At 38.1% G+C, this 19,891-nt stretch overlaps 1 protein-coding gene across 4 annotated transcripts in view; it reads left to right on the forward strand.

Annotated features, from left to right (window-relative positions):
* st14a (ST14 transmembrane serine protease matriptase a) overlaps positions 1-19,891 on the forward strand; it is a 39,666-nt gene that overhangs the window by 18,292 nt on the left and 1,483 nt on the right. For all 4 annotated transcript variants that reach the window (XM_056478172.1, XM_056478171.1, XM_056478170.1 and 1 more), the window contains exons 9-19: positions 2,486-2,616; positions 2,713-2,816; positions 2,904-3,001; positions 3,598-3,731; positions 5,425-5,529; positions 5,641-5,748; positions 8,322-8,438; positions 11,377-11,490; positions 11,591-11,774; positions 14,404-14,672; positions 18,505-18,641. In XM_056478172.1, the coding sequence (XP_056334147.1) occupies positions 2,486-2,616; positions 2,713-2,816; positions 2,904-3,001; positions 3,598-3,731; positions 5,425-5,529; positions 5,641-5,748; positions 8,322-8,438; positions 11,377-11,490; positions 11,591-11,774; positions 14,404-14,672; positions 18,505-18,641 (1,501 nt within the window). The remainder of the gene's footprint in view (positions 1-2,485; positions 2,617-2,712; positions 2,817-2,903; positions 3,002-3,597; positions 3,732-5,424; positions 5,530-5,640; positions 5,749-8,321; positions 8,439-11,376; positions 11,491-11,590; positions 11,775-14,403; positions 14,673-18,504; positions 18,642-19,891) is intronic.

Here is a 19,891-nt window from a genome sequence, read left to right on the forward strand (position 1 = left end):
GTTGCACAGATGGTTGTCCTTCTGTAAGGTTCTCCTCTCTCCACAGAAGAACGCTGAAGCTCAAACAGAGTGACCATCAGGTTATTGATCACCTCCCTGACTAAGGCCCTTCTCCCCAGATCACTCAGCTTAGATGGCCGGCCAGCTCTAGGATGAGTCCTGGTGGTTAAACATCTTCCACTTATGGATGATGGAGGCCACTGTGCTCATTGGAAATTTCAGAGCAGCAGAAATTTTTCTGTAACCTTCCCCAGCCTTGTGCCTCGAGACAATCCTGTCTCTGAGAACTACAGACAATTCCTTTGTCTTCATGCTTGGTTAGTGCTTTGACATGCACTGGCAACCCTGGGACATTATATGTTTGCCTCAGTTGTATGCCTTTTCAAATCATGTCCAATCAACTGAATTTATCACAGATGAACTCCAATTAAGCTGCTGAAACATCTCAAGAATGATCAGTGGAAACACAATGTACCTGAGCTCAATTTAGAGCTTCACGGCAAAAGCTGTGAATACTTATATACATTGATTTATTTATTTTTTTTATAAATTTGCACAAATTTCAAAGTCTCTTTTTTTACATTGTCATTATGGAGTATTGTGTGTAGAATTTTGAGGAAATAAATTAATTTAATCCATTTTGGAATAAGGCTGTAATATGAAAAAATGTGGAAAAAGTGAAGCGCTATGAATACTTTCCGGATGCACTCTAACATAAAAACATAATTTTTTTTAAAATAAAATTATAAAAACAAAAATCATAAAATCAAGGCGTAAACAGCAGTCTCTGGACTTGCTGCATCACATTTTAACAATTAAAAAAAAACTAATATTATCACTTTTTGACCATCTGATATGAGGCAAAGTTATACAGTATACAAGGTGATTCAAAAAGAATACCACAACTTTCGGGTTAATGTCACTCGAGTGTCTGGAGGGGGTCATATTGAACATCTATGTTTTCTACTGAAAAAAAAAAAACTTTTAAGTACTCTTCACATTAAATAATTACCCAAGGTTCCATCATGTTTCTTTGATTAAATACAGATTTTCAAAGTTGTTTTTTTTTATATATTTTTTTATCACCCTGTATATTGCAATTGTGATTTTCGAAAGTATTACAGCACTTTGTAAACATTTATTATTACTATTTTGATAGAGCACTTGAATCCGGAAGATGCTTTGTGTGATGTCAGACTTAACAAGCGGATTGTTGACAAGAAAAAAAGTGTGCTGTGCTATTTATGTTGCTAGACAATGAAAGAAGCACCTGCGTATTGTGCACAAGGGTTGCTGTTGATATTGTTATAATTGAGGCCTTGAGACAAAGAACCATATAAGTATATTTTCAAATTTTGAGTAATAAGATTTTCATTTGAATTGTGAACATTATATTATATGTTTATATTTTACTTGAAGATACACAACAAAAGCTACTCCATTCTAAGGAGATAACATTTTTCAGTGTTGGTATTAAAAATCAAAAGTTATTGTGATTTATATTTCTCAAATGTGGAAATCCGCCCTCCGCTCTCGATATAAATAAATATATAAACAAATAAACTTTACAGGACTGGCGGCAAATATGCATTGCTACAGCTTTATTATATATGGTATGTGGTTTATTTTGGTAGGTTAACTGTTTTTGTGCTGTTTAGCGCTGCTCAGTGCGTTCAGAGAGAGAGATCACATCACATATACGGTTCTTCCACGCACCTCTTTCGGTGGATTTTTCCCTGGTTTTTGTTCTCCTCTTTGATTCAAATATGGTTTTACAGTATGCCTCAAAGCCTTCCTTACTCTGTCCATCCGAATCGAGCATGACAACAAGCGGCATCTCCATTCTTCTTAGTGGACATAAACGTTTTTTCCGCGTGACACTTTTTAAAAAATGTTTTAAATACTCTTGGTTGTGTCCCCAAACGGTTTCTGTATACAAATTTCACACATGCAATTAATGTCCAACATGGTTAGTTCATTTAAAAATTTCTTTTGGGATTTATACGGTTGTTTGCCCATGCACTCACTTGTAATATTTAATGATATTGTGATATTCAAGATTTGTGAAGTCATATCGCTCTGGATAACCTGAAACGGCAACCACTAGTCTCTCCTCCATCTTTATAAGTCTCTGTAGCATCATATGGCATCGTTACATTACGTCACGTCATGTTACGGTACTTTGTGTTACGGAACGTCACGTCATGTTACGGTACGTCACGTTGCGTCGCGACATGTTGCATTACTTCGCGTCATTTTGCGTTACGACGCGTCATTTTGCGTTACGTCGCTCTATGTTGCGTTACGTCGTGTCATGTTACGTTACGTCGTGTCATGTTACGTTACGTCGCGTTATGTTACACTACGTAGCGTCATGTTACGTCACATTGCGTCACGTTACATCATGTTGCGTCACGTCACATCATGTTACGTCACGTAGCTTTGTCTTGTATTATATTTATTTCTGTTTCTCTCTTTCAAACAGGAAGTGTGGCTACTATTCTCCCAGCGATCCCTTATCCTTCATCTCATCCCGAAATGTTATGCTAGTCACACTGGTGACCAATGAAGCAGGGGCTTATCCTGGTTTCAGAGCCATTGTCTCTCAAATTCAAGGTGAATCCTGGTTGGCTGTGCCAAAATAGACTTAACAAATATAGTTCACCTTTACAGATATATTACTCTCTCCTTCTGTTTGTGCCCTTTTAACAGAACTTGCATGTGGTGGTAAATTGATTGGGTCCACTGGTAATTTTACATCTCCAAACTTTCCTAATTATTATCCCCCCAACACCACATGTCAATGGGACATCGAGGTGAGTCCTTAATTGGCATTTTAGTGTAGTTAAAATCTTGTTTTTGAACCGTTTTATGAGGACTTATTCATCTCTTTTTGTTTGAAGGTGCCTTCTGGTAAATTCATCAAGCTGAAGTTCCCCAAGTTCATGGTATCCACAGGTTCAGTGTGCCTTGGAGATTTTGTGGAGGTTGTTGGTAAGAGGTCAGTAATTTAGAGCTTTTCACAGAAATTAGTGTTGTACAACTCTTTGGGTGTTGTTCCTCGAAGCATACAACTGTATAGGATGTATATGCAATAGTTAATGTCTGGTCCTCAAATATGTTTGACTGATAAGTCTACCCAAGTAGTCTACCAATAAGATCATAAGAACTGCTTTACAGTTAGTAGTTCTTTACTCTATTTTTACAGAGAATGTGATGGCAAAGGAGAATATTCGTAAAATAGTTGAATTTACCCATTTACAGAATTTTTGTAAATACTACTGTTGTTGTGTTAGTAGTTTGAGTTTTTTAGGTGATAATGTTTATCTGTATAATGTTAATGTAAATTTATCTGAGAGTAGCTTTATCTCTGCCAGCTCTTCTGGAATCTGCCACTGGCTCTGATGTATGTCTGTGTAGTTGAAAACGAGATGTTGTTTATTTTGTGTTTTAGGGCTGCACAATTTGGAGAAATAATCTAATTGCGATTTATCTGATCAAAATTGCAATTCAAAGTGTGATTTACTACCATTTCTGCATCACCGTACTCAATCAGCTGGAGAGTTTATATGTATATGTTTATTTGTTTCTTTTCAGCAAACTTTGTGGGCAGCAATTAAACACAATGGTTACGGTCAGCAGTAACATCGCGACTGTGCGGTTCGTCTCCGACTCATCAAATGTAGATCGTGGTTTTGCCGCCACTTTTGAAGCCTATGAGCCCAGCGACCGTAAGTCAAGATCCAAAGATGATTAACCTTAAATGATTTATTCATTGTACATGGAAGTGTACTAAAGTTAATTGTTTTTAGGATCAAATACTGAATTATGTTATAAGTCAAATATGTAAAGTAACTCTTCTTGATCCCAGTTTGTATATATTGCACATTTGTCCTCTAAACAGTTAAAGTGACCAAGCATAAAAGAGTGTTGTTAATTCTATGTTTGCTGGAAATTAAACCAAAAAAAAAGACACAAGTTGATAAAGCGGATGACCTCTTGAGAAAAAATCTACCTATTTTTTAAAAAATACTAAATTAATATTTTTATTTATTACATTCAGATATCTGGAAAGTGTTTTATGACTTTTTGGAGAGTCTAGATGACTCTTTTTGTTGAATTTATTGACATTGAAAGTATATTATTGACAAATACAGTTTATTAGCTGCACCTTACTAGAACCGGGTTGGACCCCCTTTTGCTTTCAGAAATGCCTTAATTCTTCTTGGCATAGATTCAACAAGGTACTGGAAATATTCCTCTAGATTTTGCTCTATATTGATATGATAGCTTCACGCAGTTGCTGCAGATTTGTCGGCTCACATTCATGATGCAAATCTCCTGTTCCACCACATCCCAAAGGTGCTCTGATGGATTGAGTTCTGGTGACTGTGGAGGCCATTTGAGTACAGTGAACTCATTGTCATGTTCAAGAAACCAGTCTGAGGTGATTCACGCTTTATGACATGGTGCGTTATCCTGCTGGAAGTAGCCATCAGAACATGGGTACACTGTGGTCATAAATTGATGGACATGGCCAGCAACAATGCTCAGGTAGGCTGTGGCATTGGCATGATGCTCAATTGGTACTAATTGGTTACCAAAGTGCCAAGAAAATAACCCCCAACACCATTACACCACCACCACCAGCCTGAACTGTTGATACAAGGCAGGAGGGATCCATGATTCATGTTGTTGACCCTACCATCCGAATGTCACAGCAGAAATCGAGACTCATCAGACCAGGCAACGTTTTTCCAATCCTCTATTGTCCCGTTTTGGTGAGCCTGTGCCAACTGTAGTTTTAGTTTCCTGTTCTTAGCTGACAGGAGTGGCACCCGGTGTGGTCTTCTGGGGCTGTAGCCCATCCGCCTAAAGGTTGCACACGTGTTTTGTGTTCAGAGATGCTCTTCTGCAGACCTCAGCTGTAACGAGTGGTTATTTGAGTTACTGTTGCCTTTCTATCAGCTGAAACCATTCTGGCCATTCTCTTCTGACCTCTGGCATCAACAAGGCATTTGCGCCCACAGAACTGCAGCTCACTGGATATTTTCTCTTTTTCAGACCATTCTCTGTAAACCCTAGAGATGGTTGTGCATGAAAATCCCAGTAGATTAGCAGTTTCTGAAATACTCAGACCAGCCCTATTCAGTTTTTAAAATTAAACCATTGTCTCAACCTGTATGATGATGTTTAAAAATAAAAATTGTAGCAAAAAAAAAGGGTAACTTGTAAAAGCTATTTAATAATTGGTCACAGTTAAGAGTAGTAGACATGTGAAAACCCTTACCTAAAGATGTCAGTGTTGATCCAGTTACAGTGTTTAAAGTGTTCAGTGGACACTTAGTGTACACAAAAAAACAACATTACAGAAGTTAGTTTGTAGCAATCATTCTTTTTTTTTTTTTTTTGTAAATCTCTCAGCCTGTCAAGATCTGTTCCTTTGCAAAAACAAACGCTGTGTGAAACCATCCATGCGCTGTGATGGCTGGAACGACTGCGGTGACGCCAGCGATGAGACGAACTGCCGTAAGTTCTTCAGCGAACCTGGTCTCCAACCCCACACACAATTACACACTTGCTCTGGAAATCAGAGCTTGCATATATACTCATTAAACTCGTGGATGGTTTTGGTTTCAGAATGTGACGCAAAGATGATCCAGTGCAAAAATGGTTTGTGTAAGCCCATGTTTTGGCGGTGTGATGGCGTGGACGACTGTGGCGATGCTACAGATGAACTCAACTGTGGTAAGACTGTTCTCTTTCTTCCTCTCTCACTGTCTTTTCTCACTTTTCACTCATTCTTTCTTATGCCGCATTCAAAATGTTGTTGATGCCTCCACTGGTGTTATAAGGAAAGCTTATTAGGTAAAATCTAGGAAGTAGTTAGAAATTTCACTGGTTTCTTTGTTTAATGATCTTTTGTATAATTAAATAATGTTAGTTAACCTGGGCTTAAGAAATAAGTCAAGAAAAGATCTTAATTTCCCATATATGAAGGGTTAGCATATTATACTATATAGTTAGTATACTATATTGGCAAATGGTTAAACTAAAATACAATTTATTGGGTAATTTAATAGATAACATAAATAAAACTCGGTACAACTACTGTTTTTACATTACTGTGTTGATTGGGTTTAGGGTTAGGGTGAAGGTAGACTTATCAGATCTAGCAGCAACCATGATGAACAGAGGCCAGTGGGCAAATTTGTCCAGGATGCTGGGGTTAAACCCCTACATTTTTTTAAGGAGATCCTGGGATTTTTAACAACCACAGAGAGTCAGGACCTCGGCTTAATATCTCATCCAAAAGACGGCGCCCACTGAGCAGTATAGAGTCCCCATCAATACACTGGGGCGTTAGGACCCACACAGACTGCACCCCCTTCTGGTCTCACTAACACCCCTTCCGGCAGTAACCTAGCTTTCACATGGGGTCTGCCATCCAGGTACTGACTCTGGTTAGCTTCAGTGGGCGACCATAAAGTAAAGGAAGTCTTTTCCATGTTAAAAGGACTTTTGTCCGAACCATCTGCGATGGCGCTGCATGAATTTTCTATTTTAGAAATGCTTTCTATTTCCGCAGCGTTGTGGAGAAACGACAGCATAAACTACTATGACAAAGATCACCTCAGGTACTGATTATGTGCTTTCAGTGTTAAATGCTACTAATGTGAGTTTAAAGTCTCAATGAATTGGAAGCTGCGATCGCTTTTTTTTTTTTGTATTGTGACAGTTTCTAGAGAAACAGAATATTAAATGAAAAAACTGTGGGTGTGGCTTGTTTTTTTTTCTACTGTGAGCTGATTGGATGTAGTAAAGTAGGCATTTTATTCAGAGAGATGGGGAAAATGGTTTGGGGAGAGTTATTACAACCTAACAAACTCCTCCTCCTCACCATTTCTGTTTGATGTCAAAACTGATGTGGTTAAGGGGTGTGGTAAAGCATGTAAGCCACGCCCATTTCCTCAATCATGTGATCTGAGAATTTAAATGAAAAAAACAGGAAGTGCGTTTTCAGATTTCAATTAAAGATTAAAAGAGCAAACAATTAGTTTTTTTTATGACATGCACAGATGAATTGTTCACCACAAAACTGGCAATGTGAGCTTACAAAATCTTATGATTACTTTTGATTTCCTGGGGACTTTAAATACCATTTTACGTAACATTTATTGCCATACTGAAAGCAGCTGCAGATATTTTACCTCATATCTTGAAAATAAAGTAACAGCAGACAGTTTGAAAAAGAAAGTCAGAACTGTGGCTATAAATAATGTTAATATGTATTCATTAAATTAAAAGGTTTACCCTTTTTTTGGGAGTGCAGTGGCTGGTATTTAAATGTTTCTGTTGTCAAATAGCCAAACTGTTTGTCGCTAAAATTTTGTCGTATAGTGTGTTGTTAGAACACGGTGTGACCTCTTTTTCAGCTAGTTGCCAAGGAAATGTTTCAGTTGTTCATTTAGTTTAACTAAAGCTAAAAGAAACAAATTTACATTAAAAATAAATAAATAAATACAACAACAAATATTACTAAAACTTATCAATTACTGGTTTTATTTTATTTTGCATTTTATTTTGACGGTCCATTTGAGTATTAGTAGACTGTCTGCTTAATATCTGTTGATTCTGCTCCTTCAACAGACATTTAACTAGATGCAATGTAACTTAAATTCAACAAATGGACCATCAAAATAAAGTGTGACCAAATTATTTAACATAATTAAAGGATAAACTAATTAGAACTATTAAAAAAAAATCAACAGTAATTTTTACATTTCTATATTCTGATTGTTACTGAAATTACTGAGTTATCGAGTTATTGCTTTTATTTATTCTGAGCATTTTGATTAGTTAGATTTCATTACAATATACAGCAGGTTACTTAACCACTCTGTATATCACTCCAACAAAGGTCAGTTCCTACTCTGAATCTTTCGAAAATATTGGAAAGAGAATCGTAGTTTTAATTGCAGAAAGCAAAACATAAACACCCTTCAAATGTCTCATGTATCATATTTAATACATTCGTTAACATGATTTTCAAAACATAAATAAAATAGAAGTAAAGTTTCATAGCAAAAATACATGAACACCAAAACCTAAAAGCTCTTTACTTATTAAAGTGTGAATTATCAAAACTGTACACAATTGTTTTCCATTGGTTATCCTGCAATGTGTAAATATGTCCCCTCAGCAGGTCCCTGAGGTCCAAATATCTCCCAGTTTCAAAAACAGCCTCTGTCTCTCTCGATCTTCCTTGAAAAGAAACATCTTCACAGCTTATTTGACATGGCTGTCTTCTTTTCTGGCAGGATGTACGGCTGATCAATTTAAGTGCAAGAACGATAAATGCATCTCGGAGAAGCAGAAGTGCGATGGCAAGGATGACTGTAATGACGGCTCAGATGAAGAGGGCTGTGCAAGAACTGGTATGTTGGATAAAAAACATATAATATATATAGTTTCTACCAGCATTTTGCTTGGGTGAGTTTTTCTGTGGGCAGAACACTTCATTAAATGCAATCCGTTTGTGTTCTGCCCACTTGTGATTGGTTGTATACTATATAAATAAAGTGTTTATTTTGTTTGGTCTTTTAAAAACACGGCTGTAATACATTGAACCATTGATTTTTAAGGGTTTGTGAGCAAAATTTAGTGCACACAGCATACCATATTATCTGATAATTGTAAAAAATAATCCCAAAAGGCAATTGACTGTGTAGTCACATAAAACTAAAGCGAAAATACAATATATATCAGTGTTTCCTCTAGGATTTTTTCTAGCTGTGGCAGCAGATTATCACCCGCTATTAAAAAAAACCTGACTGAATGTTTGAATAAGAAGCTGTAATGTAGCCGTGGCGGTATCAGTTTTGGAGTGGCGCCCCGCCATGGAAGAATGAATGTAGCCGAAACCATGTATATCCTGAGTTCAGAGTTTCAGTTCAGCTGGAATAATTTTAAGGCTAGTTTATACTTCTACATCGAGTGATCGACGTGTGTGTCCATACCTTGCACCAAAGAGCTTAGAATCACCAAGAGGCGACACTCAAAAGAACGATCCATTGCAACAGCAGCGCCCAGCGACAGCCTCGCGATTCTGTCATTTTGGAGTGAAAGCGATCGTTCGTCCGTTGCATCTTATTGCTGTCGCGATGGCAATCAGCTGCTTTGTTTTTTATTTATTTATTTAAATAGCGCATTAAAGCTGAAATACAGCCTGAAAGACGACAATACAACACTTACTATCACAATCATCAGCACTTTTAATAGTTTATTTTACACACTTAATGTTTATATTTTAACTATACTTCTTTGGAGCTGTCACTTTTAGGTTAAATTACTTTAGTAATAGTTAACACACTAGCATAATATAAATTAATACTGACATGGTCAAATTAAATTAACTTGACATTCAAAATGGGTTGTTGATAATAACAGACTGACAGTACACTTTTCATTGCAGTATTATATGTTATAATTGTATATAGTATTTTTTTATAATAATAAGTTTTTATGGCCGACGCAGTGGTGCAGTAGGTAGTGCTGTCGCCTCACAGCAAGAAGGTCGCTGGTTCGAGCCTCGGCTGGGCCAGTTGGCGTTTCTGTGTAGAGTTCGCATAGGTTCCTCCGGGTGCCCCAGTTTCCCCCACAAGTCCAAAGACATGTGGTACAGGTGAATTGGGTAAGCTAAATTGTCCGTAGCAAATGTGTGTGAAAGACAGTGTGTGGGTGTTTCCCAGTGATGGGTTGCAGATGGAAGGGCGTCCGCTGCATAAAACAAATGCTGAATAAGTTGGCGGTTCATTCTGCTGTGGCGACCCATACATTAATAAAGGGAATGAGCCGAAAAGAAAATGAAGGTTTTATGTTAAAAGCCACTGTCAAATATGATTGAATTCTGACACATAAATTCATCATATATACACATCTATGGTAATATGATTATAATTATGTCCCATGATCTGATTTCAATTAAACACATATGGGGAATTCTGAAGAGACATCAAGTTGAGCATCTCTTTAAGCAACTCTAAAAGAGGAGTCAGTTTTGAAGAATGGGAACGATATGTTTACTACTCATTTTTGCATCACCCTGATTTAAGTAAAACTTAAATTAGTAATTTAAGTTATTTTGTTAACCTTTTATAAGTTAAACAGATATATTAAACTTAGTCTTGTCAACATTTAGGAAATTGTTTTCTCTTCATTGAGATATTGTCTAAAATGTTGCTTTTCAATGGGGTGTATGAATGTATAATATTTCACCTCATATTTAACTCAATATTTTCATTCATTCTGTCTAATGTTAGTTGTCCTTGCTGTTCTTCTATTGGAATTTTCATCCCATAATGGCCACCACGTGTAACACTAGTGGCATCTTGTGGCTGTTTCCCAAATAGCAACAGAGTGTCGCCTTTTGGTGATTCTATGCTCTTTGCTATCGCGTAATCGTGCATTTATACTTTTGCTTGCTGTTTTGTGTTGCTCTGTGATAACACTTCCGAAACACTAGCTGGCAGTAGGTTTTTATGTTCCTCTGTGCCGAGGTTCTTCATGGGTATTTTGTTTTTCTGAACGCTACCTTAATGTACAAGTAGCTAAAACTCGCTCATTCAGAGGCAGAAACCGGTGGAAGTGCAACAACTTTAACCATGAGGTAAACCCAAAACAAAACTTTCCATCTGGAGCTCCTTCACAGGACTCGAGACTTGTAAACACTTGCTCAAACGGGCTCACTACTCTCCCCCAGCTCTCAGCACCGCCCACACTCGTCACAGCTACCAAGCCAACTAACCACAGAGCTTGCGATATGTGTCGTTGCCACGTGTAGTTAAATTTTTTTTTTAAGAGGTGCGCATCAGCCACGGATTTGCGACCACGTGAAGGCTGTGCCGGACAATATCAGCGTGCTCAATGCAGAAGTATAAATCAGCCTTTAGGTGTCACGACTCAAGTGGCTACGCCCTTAATTATGCAAAATTTTTATGCTTAATATATATGTAATGGATAAGTTATAATAAAAAAAAAGTACCCCCTCACAGTTGTCACATAGGGTGATATTAGCTATATACACCAAAATCTTTTTTGTACCAAGTTGTAAACTTATCTTTTTGCTGTAAAGTTGGGCATTTTAACATTTGAGTTGATAGAAATGTGCTCTGTCTTGGACAAAGTCCTAGTCTGAATTCCAGGTTCAGATACTTCTATTGTTGTCAATCTGTGTATTATGAAATTGTCTTGAAGCTGATATGCCAATAAACTCTAAAATAGCATAAAATGGTGTCTCTTTAATAAATTAAAAGAATAAATGTTGTCAAATACTGTTTTCATCTGTTTGTCAGTGATTGTCTTTCTTTCTTATAGATTCATGTGTAGTCTCAACTTTTTCATGCGGAAATGGCAAATGCATTACCAAAACGAACCCGGAGTGTGATAGACAAGATGACTGTGGCGACAACTCCGATGAGTCAAACTGCAGTGCGTGTCCACTTTGTGTCTTTTCTCACATCCTCATGTCTGTTCTTCAACATTTTACAGGAGTTTTGCTAATTTGATTTTTTCCCTCTTTTTCTTCTAGACTGTATCAAGGCACCATTCAAAAAGTCTCGTATTGTGGGTGGGCAGGACGCGCAAGTGGGCGAGTTTCCTTGGCAGGTCAGCCTACATATTAAAAACATTGCGCACGTCTGCGGTGGATCCATCATCAACGAACGCTGGATTGTGACGGCTGCCCACTGTGTGCAAGACGACGTCAAAATCAAGTAAATTTACTCTGCGTTTTTATTCTCTCTCCTTAATCTGCATATCTCCGTCAATCACCTGTATAGCGGCTATTTAAGCAGTTTGCACACTTGGGTCTAATGTAAAAATATGGAGTCATTTTTAAAATGATTTGAAATAAATACATTATGGTCTGCGAGGCAGCGTTAATATAATTTTTAAAATACAGTAACAATAATACTGTGAACTTATTATTACCATATCAAATATTTGTCTTCTGTCTTAATGAATATTATATTTTATGTTGTATCATATTTTATTACTGAGATCGCAAAGTCGTAGCAGCCGTCGTCATCCTAGTTGTAGCAGTAGTCGTAGTACCAGCAGCAGCAGCCACCGTCATAGTAGTAGTAGCAGCAGCAATAGTAGTAGTAGCAGCAGTAACAACAACAGCAGCAGTAGTAGTAGCAGTAACAGCAGCGGTAGTAGTACAAGCAGCAGCAGTTACCGCAGCAGTAGTAGTAACAGTAACTGCAGCAGTATTAGTACTAGTAGTAACAGTAGCAGTAATACCAGCAGCAGCAGCAGCAGTAGTAGTAATAGTAGTAGTAGTAACAGCAGCAGCAGTAGTGGTAGCAATAACAGCAGCAGAAGTAGCAGTAACAGCAGCAGCAACAGAAGTAGCAGTAACAGCAGCAGCAGTAGTAGTAGCAGTAACAGCAGAAGCAGTAGTAGTAGCAGTAACAGCAGCAGCAGTAGTAGTAGCAGTAACAGCAGTAGGAGTAGTAGCAGCAGTAACAGCAGGAGGAGTAGTAGCAGCAGTAACAGCAGTAGTAGTACCAGCAGCAGCAATAGTAGTAACAGTAACAGCAGAAGTAGTAGCAGTAACAGCAGCAGTAGTGGTCATAGTAGTAGCAGCAGCAATAGTAGAAGCAGCAGTAGTAGTAGTAGCAGTAACAGCAGCAGTTGTAGTAGCAGGAGCAGCAGCAGTAGTAGTGGTAGCAGCAGTAGTACCAGCAGCAGCAATAGTAGTAGCAGCAGTAGTAGTAGCAGCAGCAGCAGCAATAGTAGTAGCAGCAGTAGCAGTAACAGCAGCAGTAGCAGTAACAGCAGTAGCAGTAACAGCAGTAGCAGTAACAGCAGCAGCAGCAGCAGCAGTAGTAGTAGTAGCAGCAGCAGTAGTAGTAGTAGCAGCAGCAGCAGCAGTAGTAGTAGTAGCAGCAGTAGTAGTAGCAGTAACAGCAGCAGCAGTAGTAGAAGTAACAGCAGCAGCAATAGTAGTGTTGGCAGGAACATCATCAGCAGTAGTAGTAGTAGCAGCAATAGCAGTAGTAGTACCACCAGCAGCAATAGTAGTAGTGGTAGCAGCAGTAATGGTAGCAGTAACAGCAGCAGCTGCAGTTGTAGTAGCAGCAGTAACAGCAGCAGCAGTAGTCGTAGTAGCAGCAATAGTAGTAGCAGCAGCAGCAATAGTAGTAGTAGCAGCAGCAGTAGTAGCAGTAACAGCAGCAGCAGCAGTAGTAGCAGTAACAGCAGCAGCAATAGTAGTAGTAGCAGTTACAACTGCGGTAGTAGTAGCAGTTACAACTGCAGTAGTAGTAGTAGCAGTAACGGCAACATCAGCAGCAGTAGTAGTAGCAGTAACAGCAGCAGCAGCAGCAGTAGTAGTAGCAGTAACAGCAGCAGCAGTAGTAGCAGCAGTAGTAGTTGCAGTAACAGCAGCAGCAGTAGTAGTTGCAGTAACAGCAGCAGCAGTAGTAGTAGCAGTATCAGCAGCAGCAGTAGTAGAAGTAACAGCAGCAGCAATTGCAGTAACAGCAGCAGCAGTAACAGCAGCAGTAGTAGTAGCAGTAACAGCAGTAGTAGTCATAGTAGCAGCAGTAGTAGTAGTAGTAGGAGCAGCGGTAGTAGTAACAGCAGCAACAATAGTAGCAGTAACAGTAGTAGCAGTAACAGCAGCAGCAGTAGTAGCAGTTACAGTAGCAGTAACAGTAGTAGCAGTAACAGTAGTAGCAGTAACAGCAGCAGCAATAGTAGTAGTAGTAGTAGTAACAGCAGCAGCAATAGTAGTAGTAGCAGTAACAGCAGCAGCAATAGTAGTAGTAGCAGTAGTAGTAATAACAGCAGCAGCAATAGTAGTAGTAGCAGTAGTAGTAATAACAGCAGCAGCAATAGTAGTAGTAGCAGTAACAGCAGCAGTAGTAGCATAACTACTTTTACATAAATGAGGGTTAATATGAATAATCACTAAACACAGCGCTTTGACACAAATTTGCATGTATTTGACCATTAAAGCACTCGTATTAAGATGACTTTTAGATGTGTGCTCTGCTCATCTCTGACACTGAGCGCATACACACAACAACATGCGATCCCTTTTACGCTTTTAAAAACATGAATGATTCGAATGTACATGTCCCGTGCCGTAAAAGTTACATTACATGCTTTTAGTCATTTTCACGTGAAACTGAGCTTTGCAGAACAACAAATGTGTACAACTGGAAAGGGGGCGGTGTATGATGTAATAATCATTTTATTTTGATTAATGTTTTTTTCATAATCGTTTGAAGCCAAAATTAAAATTCAAAACTGAATTTCGATTAATTGCACAGCCCTATATTTTAGCATTTACACTGAAAGAGAGAACATGCATATCTTGTGAATTCTCAGGTATTCTCAGCCAAGCACGTGGGATGTATATTTGGGTCTTCATTCACAAAAAGAAAAACTGACGGCAACGAAGAGAGCCTTAAAGCAAGTCATTCCTCATCCATATTACAACTCCTACACCTATGACAACGACATCGCGCTGATGGAGATGGACGCGCCTGTGACCTTCAGCGACACCATTCGACCAATTTGTTTGCCCACTGCCACAGACACTTTCCCCGCTGGGACATCTGTCACCATCACCGGCTGGGGCGCCACTAGAGAAGGAGGTCAGTAAAGGAACTGAAAATGATCATTTTGATATGTTTGCAATTGTTAATTGTTAATATACAATGAACTGCTCTTCTAAAGCATGTATGACAACACTCTACGTTAAGGGTCCATTAAATCAGAGGTTTTCAACCTTTTAGGACACACGGCCCCAGAAGTTGGGCTAATTTCACACCTTTTTTTTAATGCCAAGAACGAGGGATGTAAAGCAAACAAAAAAACGGAAATGTGCGCACATCTAAAAACCTCGAAGGCAGGTGCTCGAACAAAAATAAACACAGTAGCAAAAGATCGAAAGAAAATCGGCACACTGCCACTTTAGCTCTCAAAAGTCCTTTAATATCAAAATATTAAAGTGGCAGTGTGCCGATTTTCTTTTGATCTTAAGTACTAGGAATGCTCATTTCAGTTAATTTTGCCAACCAACAACCGCCACTCGTTAACCAAATATTAATTCAATTCAATTCACCTTTATTTGTATAGCGCTTATACAATGTAGATTGTGTCAAAGCAGCTTCACATAAAAGGTCACAGTAAATAGGAACAGTGTAGTTCAGTTTGTAGAGTTTAAGTTCAGTTCAGTTGAGCTCAGTTCAGTGTGGTTTAATATTCACTGCTGAGAGTCCAAACACTGAAGAGCAAATCCAACGATGCGCAGCTCTATAGATCCCGAACCATGCAAGCCAGTGGCGACAGCGGAGAGGGAAAAAAAAAACTTCATTAAATGGCGGAAGTGAAGAAAAAAGAAACCTTGAGAGAAACCAGGCTCAGTTGGGCATAATCATTTTAATTTCTCCACTGGCCAAACGTCTAACTGTTAACTGGTCAGATTAATATTAAATGATTATTTAATAAAAAAAAAATTGACTAGTCTATTTTGTGTCTGACACATTAAATATTGCATTTTAAAATACTGATTTATTTTAACATGTAAACATATTAACAACAGAACATAACAAAATAACATCTTTACGCACATGCAGTGTTTCCAACAGCATAGAAATAAAGAATAAACTAAATAAAAATAATAAAATAAACAGGCCTGCCCTAGATATTTTTCACTTAATGTACAAATTTAGATTACAAAACAAAACCTCTGTATCCTTTTTAAGAACCAGTGTTTTTTTTTCTCCGTCAAATAAAAATACCTGGCTACCTTAAATCGTTCGCTCCACAGAAAATAGGTCTATGCGTTGAATTAATAATCCGCTCTATTTGTTATATTACAAGCCTCTGTCAACATTTTTAATATAAGTCATTAAAGATTATGTCTTGAGCATCTGGTTTTACCTTATGCTTGTGTGTTTTTATTTCCTCTCTCACACGTGGGTCATTTGCGCGCGCTGAGTGTGATGAAAGACAATGATGAGGCTCACATGTAGACTTTTTGTAAATTACGGCAGTTAACAAATATGTTGCACTTCAGGGGCCGATCATAACGGACGCGCCTTTCCGTTCCAAAAACATGAGGCGCACCTCATGAAAAAAAAGAAGCGCGGTGCTCTGTTACGTCACTAGGAAACGACTGAATCAGCTGACCCGTATTGTGTGCGAGTGTTGCTGTCGATATTGTTATAATTGTAATTTTTAATAATGTTATGATATTCAAGATTTGTGAAGTCATTCAGCTCTGGATAGCTCAAAATAGCGACCACTAGTCTCTCCTTCATCCTTAAAAGATCTCCATAGTCGTCTTGACAACACAAACACTGCAGTCACCCCTGCCTCTGCTTTTATTTGATAGAAGAATGAAAAAAAACGTGACCACACATCGCTTTTTCCTACTTAAGGGTTGACTTTTATTTCGACTGCGAGCACACAGCGCGCAACAGCAAAAACGCGAGGGGCGCATAAGTGGCGTGCAAAACACTCACGGATGTTATTAAACCATTCAAAAGATGGCCCTCTCAACGCAAGAAGCGCGTTTACTGTGATCGGCCCCTTATGCAGCTGAACTTCAAAAATATATAAAAAATATATTTTTAATCATATTACTGATACCATTAACTGGTTAAAAACGCACCCTTTTGGTTAATGATTAATCGAATATTTTGAGCTTCCCAATCAAGTACAAATGTCATTATTTATACAGAGATTGCCCCACACCAACACCCTCCAAAATAAACACACTATAACTCTTCATACACTGCCTATTATAAATATTAATTATAATTATAATTATTAAAGGTGCCATATACTGCATTGGTTTAATAAGTTAAAATGTTTTCTGATATCTACATAGTAGGTCTATGGCTTCGGTAAGTTCAAAAAATCTCCAGAAATGGTTTTATAAGCTCATTTATTACTCCAAAAAATACTCATAGAATCAGAAGGTCCATGATTGACTATATATGGCTCGTGTCTTGAATATTAATGAGCTTCGCTCTGACGTGCCACTCTTACAGACACACACACAAAGAGCATGATGTATGCTGTAAAAACTAACCAATATAAATCCAATCAGAGTAACGTATGTGTTTTTGGAAACATGCGCATCAAATTTCACAATAAACACAATAAATTAACAAAAGATGTAACTAAACATACCTTATGCCTCTTCGGAGTGGAGATGAATTAATGTATAATATGTAAATCTTGCATTTTGCATCCTGAGGCGAGTTTGAACTTGCCTCGTGCTGTCATTGCCTAGTAATGCACAGTAACCGATTTGGCGCTCTCGTTTTCAAAATAAAAGTCCCACAAACAGTGAGTGAAATATACGCTTAAAATAACTAAGAGAGAAAAGTCGTCACTGTTGTATCACTAAAAAACATTTGGCTTATCAATGCAGCCTGAGGCGTGCATATTAATGATTTTAAAGCTTTTATTATGATCTCAGAGCTGCATATGAGTCATGTTCTCTTGATAACGTCAGCTGCTCGTCAGGTCCGGAGGAATGACCTTAAGTAGGCATACATGCAAATCCGGAGGGTACGGCCCTTGAGTCTCGTCACAGTTTGTTTTGTCTTCTGATTGGCCTGTTGTCCACTGGGGTATCACACTTGTGGAATTTACAAGAAAATGAAGAAACTGTGGTTTCTGAGGCTCACAGTATGCCCATTTCCATATACTGATCTTTTATCATTCTACTATGCCTTGGTATACCCAGATTTTCATTATAGGGCACCTTTGAGGACATCCGTAATAATCCATAATAGGACTAATGGATACTACATTCAGGAATAGTGCTGTTATATTACAGTGGTGGGCTAGCATGGACTACGTGGGCATAAGAGTAAGGACAGACAAAAGAAATGAAATTACAATTGCATAAAAAATAAATCGTGTTAATCTCCTGGAAGTGCATTTATAGCGGACAAATATGATGATAAGGGTTGCCAAACATGGCAAGAGAACCTCTAGTTGAATATTTTAATCTTTTCTGTGAAGTTATTTGTATAGGCTTGTATTTTACAGTCATGTAAAAATACTCCAACATGTCTCTGGTAAATGAAATCAACTTTTTGAGAACGTTGACAGTGACACACGTGCTAATTTCACACCGGTCATGTCCATAATATTTAAAGGTTTTTTAAATATAAAACATACAGTTTTAAATTTTTCTGTTTATTAACTCTGCGGTTAGTTGTTTTTGAAAATATAAACAGATGTTTCAATATACTGGTAGCATATCTTTCGTAATGCTGGGATTGCTTGCTCACAATATTACTGTATTTATTATCTTTGTCTTCGTTAAATCCAGTTGTTGTTTGTTTGGTCAAGCAGTGTATAGTGCATCGTTATTTGAACTACTGTTAACTAGTGAGACCTTTTTATTATTTTCCTGGTGTGTGATTTCATTAGTAATGGTTGTGTTTGTGTTTATTGAAGGCTCCGGAGCGACGTTGCTGCAGAAGGCAGAGGTTCGCATCATCAACGGCACCGTGTGTAATCAGCTAATGGGGGGTCAGATCACTTCCCGCATGACATGTGCTGGCGTTCTCTCAGGGGGTGTAGATGCCTGTCAGGTGGGTTATAACTGAAAAGTTTAGTACTATATATATATATATATATATATATATATATATATATATATATATATATATATATATATATATATATATACATATATATATATATATATATATACATATATATATATATATATATATATATATATATATATATATATATATATATACATATATATATATATATATATACATACACACATACACACACACACACACACACACACACACACACACACACACACACACACACACACACACACGCACGCGCGCGCGCACACACACACACACAGTGCATCCGGAAAGTATTCATACTGCTTCACTTTTTCCACATTGTTTTGTTACAGCCTTATTCCAAAATGGATTAAATTCATTTATTTCCTCAAAATTTTCCTCACAATACCCCATAATGACAATGTGAAAAAAGAGTTTTTTGAAATTGTTGCAAATTTATTAAAAATAAAAAACCTGAAAAATCACATGTACATAAGTATTCACAGCCTTTGCTCAATACTTTGTGGCATCATATTCAAGTGCATCAACAAGCTTGGCACACCTGTCTTTGGGAATTTTTGCCCATTGCTCTTTGCAGTACCTCTTAAGCTCTATCAGGTTGGATGAGAAGCGACGTGTACAGCCATTTTCAGATCTCTCCAGAGATGTTCAATAGGATTTAGGTCTGTGCTCTTGCTGGGCCACTCAAGGACATTCACCGAGTTGTTGTGAAGCCACTCCATTGATATTTTGGTAGTGTGCTTTGGGTCATTGTCCTGCTGGAAGATGAACCGTCGCCACAGTCTGAGGTCAAGAGCACTCTGAAGCAGGTTTTCATTCAGGATGTCTCTGTACATTGCTGCATTCATCTTTCCCTCTATCCTGACTAGTTTTCCAGTTCCTGCTGCTGAAAAACATCCCCACAGCATGATGCTGCCACCACTATGCTTTACTGTAGGGATGGTATTAGCTTGGTGATGACCGGTGCCTGGTTTTCTCCAAACATAACGCCTGGCATTCACTCTAAAGAGTTCAATTTTAGTCTCATCAGATCAGAGAATTTTGTTTCTTATGGTCTGAGAGTTCTTCAGATGCCTTTTGGCAAATTCCAGGCGTAAAGTGGCCTCCGTCTGGCCACTTTACCATACAGGGCCTGATTGGTTGATTGCTCCACAGATGGTTGTCCTTCTGTAAGGTTCTCCTCTCTCCACAGAAGAACGCTGGAGCTCAGACAGAGTGACCATCAGGTTATT

Source organism: Danio aesculapii, chromosome 18 (genome assembly GCF_903798145.1).
Source record: "Danio aesculapii chromosome 18, fDanAes4.1, whole genome shotgun sequence".
NCBI lineage: Eukaryota > Metazoa > Chordata > Actinopteri > Cypriniformes > Danionidae > Danio > Danio aesculapii.